The sequence below is a fragment of the Hydra viridissima genome, unplaced genomic scaffold, assembly GCF_058129835.1.
Source record: "Hydra viridissima isolate aposymbiotic clone 2 unplaced genomic scaffold, HvirCarnegie_v1 scaffold_1, whole genome shotgun sequence".
Lineage (NCBI taxonomy): Eukaryota > Metazoa > Cnidaria > Hydrozoa > Anthoathecata > Hydridae > Hydra > Hydra viridissima.
In genome coordinates this window covers 29906850-29914836 of record NW_028324300.1, presented here as the reverse complement: position 1 = coordinate 29914836, position 7987 = coordinate 29906850, and the positions used below count along the sequence as shown (strand labels likewise).

The window sequence follows — 7987 nt, the reverse complement described above, 5'->3', positions numbered from 1 at the left end:
TGCCATTTAAATCTAAAAGCTGTTTGCACTTTATTCATAAATATTTAAACTTTGCTCACTGTTTTGAATGCATTGATTGGCTTCTTTTTTTGAGGACGACTTGCACGCAGGTGCAAATATTTATGACATAAACAATAATCCTATAAGCTAAAAAAAATTGCAAAACTCAGTTTATAACAAAGCATATTTTTTTTTTTTTTAAAAAAGTCACATAATTAATAATTTCAAGAATTCGGTTATTTATTTGATTCCTAGGTAAAAGTAGAAATAACAGAGGGAAAAATATTTTAACACAAAAAGAAGGATGCATAAAAAAAAAAAAAAAAAGACTTGAGAAAAAGATTAAACAACAAGTGATATTATTGATGTGTATCTCAATAAAGGGATTAGCAATATCTGTTCGGTAAAAAGAACAGCTTTCAAGTTTACATTGATATTATCAAAATAAAAATAATCAAAGTCTTCAGTATAGAAAAAAGATAATATAATCATTTCTAATGAAATGAAATTCTTCAAACAGTCGTGGGTTTATGGTTATCAACAATTTTTTAATAAATAAATTTCTATTCCTGCTACTAATTGAAAAACTATTTACAATGACTGAAAACTCAATAGTGCTAAACTCAATAAAAGTTAATAATTTGTTATAAGCCCAATTTTCCACACAACCTAATCTATCATAAGTAGTACGCCGAGTTTCTAGCTTTTAATCGCGGTGTCAGTGTGAATGTAACCGAAGGAATATAAACTTTTTGTTAAAAATCAAGGCCGATAGGGTTGACCAAACTTGCATAAATAATAGAGTGAATTAACCTACACAGCTAAAAATGACGTTCCCTTATAAGGAAGTATAAATTTAAAAACTTATTCGATACTCAGAGCAGTCCTTGAAAACTAAATAATCCAAATTTTTGATTATAACATTTGAATGTAATAATATTTACTTCAAATTTAAAAAGATAATAAAAGAAAGATTTTATGTTTAAAATTTATTTGTTATTGAAATTAAAATTAAATAAATAAAAAATAAACAAAACGCAAACAGACTTAAATAAAATAATGAAAAAAACTGCCATAAACTTTAAGGGACAGTTTCAAGACCAGATGATCAGAATAATTGATATTTTGCATCAAATGTTAAATATTGCACAACTATTGTGGGTTTTTCGAGTCTTTTTTTCGATAAAAAAATTAGTGTTTTGTGTACTTTTTAAATATAACTTTCTGTATTGTTGTTAAAAAGAATGCGAGTTGAAAATTATATTCGTACTCGTCATATCATGCCGTTCCACTTTGAGAAAGGTTGGAAGGTAGCGGAGTCATTTCATGAAATAGCTAACTCTTCGGTGAGGGAACAATCAGCAAAGAAGTTTAAAAAGGGTGACATGCCTGGCAGATGAAGAAAAAAGAGGAAGGCCATTAGATTTTGACTACCAGGCCTTTTAGCTAGCGTGGAAGAAGACGAAAGTCTGACAATAGAAATGCAAGCCCACGTCTTCAATAACAACCAATCAATGATTAGTCATCTTCTCAAAAAGCTCGGAAATGTGTGGATATTGGCTGGATGGGTTCCCCACGAACTCTCCGCCAACAACAAAACCAAATATCTTCGCATCTTTACAGTTTTGTTGCAAACTCCATTTCTGAAGTTTTGAATAAATCTACTTTCGCGGATGTGTACGACGATTCCAATTCGTTAGTAATCATCTCGATGACGTATTCAAATAGCGTTAAATACGTCATCAAGATGATTTGTAACGAATGGCAAGTGTTTTACGCTTTATTACTGTGAGTAGTGGGTTCATTTAGTAAAATATTATCATTTTTAAATGAATCATTTCGTTTGTAATTTTTGCAAAAAATTACTTTTAAAGCATTAGATGACTTAGTTGATTTATAAACCATTATATGGATTGCAACACTTTGCTTTATCTTTAAATTCTAAATTCAATCATTACGACTGCTGAGAAAACTGAAGAAACGACAAGAAAAAGTATGAGCTATAAAGCCTGCGATACACTACCGAGATATTTCTTTTTTTCGCCATTAGATTTCGAGAAAAAATTCCCAATGCCCATCATACCGTTAATTGTAGTTAAATATGATTTTAGAAAAATATGCTTTTTAAACAGAAATAATAAATTTCTTTTAAGTTTGAATTTATATATTTGTAGCTGCAACATTTGGTTATGTTTTTTAAACTCTTAATGACAGCTAAAGATTATGTATTAATCTTCTTATTAAGGAATGACTCAAATAGCAGTTACATAAAAATATGGTCGAAAAAGATGAAAATGCAGCAGGGGCGACTAATACGAACCAACTAAGTTGCGCATCAAAAATTGCGTTTAAAAATTTTAGCGTTTAAAAAGTAACAAACACTAGCTTGTTGAACAATTCATAACATCGAGCATTTTTACGAAAATTAAAAACTCCTCAAGTTGTTGCTTGATAAGTTGCGTTTTTAACAACCGTAAGAGCACGTTGGAAAGAAATGGATTTTTTAAAATTATTTGTAGATCATGACGTTTTAACAAGGGGGTAAAAAGTCTTTTAAAAAGATGAATATTTTTGAATGATCTATGGTCAATACGGAATATAACTAGAAGTCTCCCAAAAATGACCTTTTTTTTCAGTTGATTCAGTTTACCGTTAAAAGTATGCACCGAATTAACGTCATAAGCTTACTCATAGATTTAGTCTTGTTATATTTAAAAACCCTTTTTTTAATGTTGAACCGACGAGATAGATCGAGAAGATGTCTAGACAGCCATAGACTAAAGAGGGTTAAAAACTTGAAATTGGACTATACTTTATGATGTTTGAAGTGTTAATTATACTCCGTATTTAACTTTTTATGCAGCTATAATTCTGTCCGCCCCTCTGCTGCAATTGCAGTTGTTTTGTTTTACAATAAAGAATTTAACTTTGAAATATGATTTCCATCTTTTAAAAAGTTAAAGCTCAAAAAAGATTTCTTTGCTTACAAAAGTTTGCAGAAATTACTAAGTCGACAAATAAGTTTGTTGTTCCACTTCAGTAAGCAAAAGTTTCCAAGCACACATATTTATTCGGCAAAAGCGCACGAGATACGTCCGACCAATGGGTTCACTCATTCGAAGAGTTACGAATTCTACAACCTCATATATAATTTAGGGAGCAGTAAATAAATGTTTCATGAATAGCAATTTTTTAAAACGAGATGTACAACAAAGTAATTGCAGCGCTGTTTTATGCATGTTTCTTCACGTTGCTACGTGGAAAATCTGTTGCTAACAAAAGTAAAGGTACTCGAGACTTTTAACTCAAAATTGTTTTTGTTTTCTCTTAACTTGCTTATGCAACATTTTATATTATTTACATTGAAATTAGCCTGCGATTCTTTAAGTAAAAGTAGCTAGATTAACAAATGGGAATATCGATTGTATCATAAGTTTTAATGCTAAAGAGTTTTTTAAGCTTTTAGAAAATTTAAAGCTAAAAAACAAACTCTTATGAAATGAAATTGTCTTTGAAATAAATAAAAAGCGGGCTTTTTTTGATTTCTTTCTTGATGATGATTTGTGGAAGAAACAGTTGCTGACAAAACAATTCTATTACTACTTTTAAATCAATACTCTTGTAAATCATCATTCATAATTGTCTCAATGACCCAAACTTTTATTTGATCGTTTTTAGTTTAGTTTTTCGAGTTAATCAGCTTTTTATTTCATTTTAAAATGAAGTTATTTTATTATTTCTTAAGGTCTTTCATGCAAAGAACCTGTGGGGATACAAACAGGCTTTTTGGAGACTCGTGACATAAAGACCTCCTCCTCGCAGTCCAACTTTACAGCAACAGATGCATGGTGTCCAAGCCTCTCAAACGACAAACAATATTTTGCTGTCGATCTTGGTACATTATATATTTTGTTTTAGAGTTATCGGCGATAATTTATCTTTTTGAAAACTTATTTGTAATTATCTTTCAAAAATCTTTCCTTCTTCTTAAAGTTATGGATCGAACGCAACTTTTTAAAAAATTTTCCTTGAAAATAAAGGTCAAAAAAAGGAAATTACTTTTTTCTTTTCAAAGCCAACCAAATTTAAGCCATTCGAATCTACAAGAGAACAATTGAAATAGATCGGACAACCACTAGTCCATTGTAATTTGTTGCTTACGTAGGTGATTTCAATTTAGATAAGATTTAACGTTTTTGTTGTTGTTTTAGGAGAGGAGTTTAGCATTTCTAAAATTGCAACCGAAGGGAAATTAGACACAGGTCGCTTTGTGAAGCTGTATACACTGGACTATAGCAGCGACGCAAAGAAATGGACAGAATATAAAGATATAATGGGAAATGCCGTAAGTTAAAATAACTTTTTGAAATGTAGTTTTTTCTTCCGTTTAAACAGTCTAAACATATATTATATTTAAAGAACCCATTTCACATTATGCTGATGAATAGTTAACATAATAAGTTTTAAATTGCTTTGCATTAAAAACAGATTCATTACAAAATGAAATTGGCAACCAGTTAAGAAAACAATACTCTTTACTTGAATGTAACATTAGCGTGTTTTAATTATTCTCTCAAGACAACTCTCTAAATACCATGCTTCTTGTTAATAATCCGTATTCTTGTGACTTTAAAGTAGCACATACACTTACATGCGATCTTGCTTTTGGTTTCTCATGAGTAGTTTTTATTATCAATATCATAGGAGTATATTGAAAAGGAAATTTTCACCATATTGTGGATAAAGAGATAATTAAGAAATATCACTAAGTGAATAAGTTTGACATATGGCAAATTGTAATATCCAAACATTCTTAGCACTTAGAGATTAAATAGTAAGTGCTGTTTACTTATAGGCAGACTTTATTTTTAACAACTCATGCCTTAGACATAAAATATTGCCACACAAAAATGTAGCTATACTATGTCATAATCTAAGTAACTTGACGCATTCTTTCTCTTCTTTTTTTCTGTTTCTTTTCTTCTCAGGATATTGAGGGTAACAAGAACGTATATGAATTTGTCTCACGGGACTTAGCTCCTGCAATTGTAGCTCGCTATATCAAACTTAAACCAAAAGAATGGAACGAGGGAATTTGCACGAGAACGGAACTCTACGGTTGCCCAAGTCAGTATTGTTTAAATTTAAACTATATAATATATATAAATAAAGTAGATTAAACATAGTTAAAGTAGATTAAATATTTCTTATATATATATATATATATATATATATATATATATATATATATATATATATATATAGTCGTTAGATATATATTAATCGTTCCTAGATTTCGTGTATTTTAATTTAGTTGAAGAGCTGAAATCAGGGGGAAGATAGCTAAGTTAAGTTGCATATCAAAAATAAAACAAATCTTCCGGCTAAACTCGAGGGAAGCTGTTGTCAGCAATGAAAGTTCAGCATATCGTTTAATAGTAGGGTTGGTCGAAGTCTCTGAAAGATTTTAAAAAAAGAATCAAGTAGAATAAATTAACATTAGCTGTCGCTGACCTATAGGAAACACGAAGCTGCTCAAATAACATATAAATATCTTTTTTAATTGCACTCATACCCTCTTACAATGTTGACGGATGTTCTTCCGAGATGCTCGTGGCATTATCATTTCAGTAAACAACACGGAATAGAAATTTCGTCGCTAAATTTGAAGACTAATAATTTAAAATTGTAAATAACGCAAAAATATTTTTATGTTCTAAACATTTTTTTAAGTAAAACTTTATAAAAAAAGAGAATCAACTTTTGATTGTAATTGTTGCTTTTATATCTGGGTCCAACTCCAACATTCTGTTGATCCACCATCCAGCATTCTATTGGATCCAACATCCAACACTCTATATCATATAAAGTGTTTGTTTGCAATATAGAGACCTGTGAAGCGTAAATAGTTTGAACTTTAATGTGAATAAACTTTGATGATTTTCAATTGTTGATAATATAGTTATTATTTATTATAGAATATAAATTTTATATTTATGAATTATTAACATAAGACAAACTTCTGTCAAAACTTGCATTTCACAAATGTAAACAAGTTACTATTATACATTTAGTTTATTATTATCTATATTTAGTTATTATTATACATATTTAGTTATTATTATTATTCATGGTTATTAATATTCATTTTAGGAAATATTTAACCGTATTTAATAAAACATTAGTACAACATTAATACAACATTCAAGATATTATGAACAATTAGTAATGCTCACTTGTATTGAAACTGATGTTCTACTGAGTTTCTGATGCTAAAAGTGATTGTTACGAGTTTTTCTATTAAGGAAAATAATATTTTGGAATGCTTCCTCATAGACGCATGTTTTTTTTCTCTTTAATATTGTGAAGTGGTGTATGAAAGTCCTAATTTTCGATATCACAGTTTATAAAAGCGAGTTTACACTTATAAGAGCCAGTTTACATTTATAACAGCGAGTTTACACATAAATAATGAACTTAAACTCTTGTTTTTGGATAGTACTGCAGAATAACGAACTTTCAGTTTTACCGTATTATAGCCGTGCATTCATTTCAAAAAGTTTCAATTTAAGCTGAAATGCAGTTCGAGGCGGTAACAAAAACAAAGTAGTAAAGTAAATTTGTACGGAATAAAAGAAAGTCCTAATAAGTAAAAAAGAAAGTCCTAATACTTAGTATTGTATATTTATTGAATATTAAAATGGCTAATACACAAAATACATTATTTTTCTGACAGAAGTTTATTAATTCTATAAGTAATGAAAAATTTGAAAATTCTGCTCCATTATTCTAGATAAGCCTATTAAATTGGTGTTAAAACTGTCTCATTAATTTAAACTGTAGATTCTGATTATGCAAAGTTCACAATAGTTATTGGAATTTCCTCTAGTCGCACTTCAAGAACCATGTTCTTTTCTCGAGTTGTGGAATCAACGTCCTCTATTTTGTCCATTTTCTTCTACCAGTAATAAAATAAGGCTTCTTGTTCTATTGGATCAGTCCAATACATAAGATTATGATGCAATCTAACAGATTTTAAATGCTCATTTGTCTTATCAGTTTCTAAATCAATTTTGGTCTCATCAATTGGATTAAAAGTTCTGCCATAACCGAAATTTTGACTAACTCATTGGTATTAAAGTTGGATTTTCCTGTGTTTTAGCAATTACAGTACGAATCAGAGGAGCAAAATCCTTTTTTGGAATTCTAAAGTTTTGCATTCTCCATTATGTGAGTACGTCGGTCCAAAGGTCTTTTGCAACATGAAAATAAACTTGGTCCAACGGTTGTGCAAAGTCGGTGCAATTTGCAAAACCAAAGATGGTGCAAATAAAAAACTTGCTTTTACCGTTATCATAACCTAGAAACTTTCTTTTTCACTACTTACGGTTATGTTAAACCGTCGCTTGGTTTCTTTTGTCCAATTGCATTTTTAATAGATGGGGATGGTCACGTAAGAAACAAAAAGAAGCAAAACGATTTTGTATACTATCAGCCTGGCCAGAAGAGTGTTCTGGTGCGCTCTGGCTGCACTTTGACCTCAAAAAGCTAACAGAACAAACTGTTACACAACTTTTTATTCAACAAAGTGTAAGTATAATGGAGATAAAAACTTTCACTATTTTTTGTTGAATAAAAAAAGTTGTTATATATATATACATATATACAAACACGCGTGTATATATACTAACACGCGTAAACATCGTCAACTAAGTATTGAGCATATACTGCCTTTTTTTGCATTTTTTTTGTCGCTGTATATTTTTACTAGTTTAAATTATTTAGGTTGTTTGGATGTTTTTATTTTTACATTACCCAGAAACCAATGGTTGTACTACAGCTTTCTTAGTTGTTTTAAGAATTCTAAGTTGCGATAAAACTTGTTATTTTAACTTAAAGATGGGTGGCATCTTATGTGCCTACTCGCTATCCCAGAAATCTTTCGTGATAATTGGTTACGTTGCGGTTTTAAATCAGAATTGGCCTT

The 7987-nt window shown here is 29.8% G+C and overlaps 1 protein-coding gene across 1 annotated transcript; it reads left to right on the top strand.

Annotated features, from left to right (window-relative positions):
• The first annotated feature begins 2362 nt into the window (after positions 1–2362).
• Positions 2363–5773, top strand: LOC145192694 (discoidin domain-containing receptor 2-like). Its single transcript, XM_080070012.2, has 5 exons — positions 2363–3287; positions 3746–3895; positions 4212–4345; positions 4989–5127; positions 5315–5773. The coding sequence occupies exons 1-5, from the start codon at positions 3203–3205 to the stop codon at positions 5341–5343; spliced, it is 537 nt and encodes a 178-aa protein (XP_079926138.2). The 5' UTR covers positions 2363–3202; the 3' UTR covers positions 5344–5773.
• The last annotated feature ends 2214 nt before the right edge of the window (positions 5774–7987 follow it).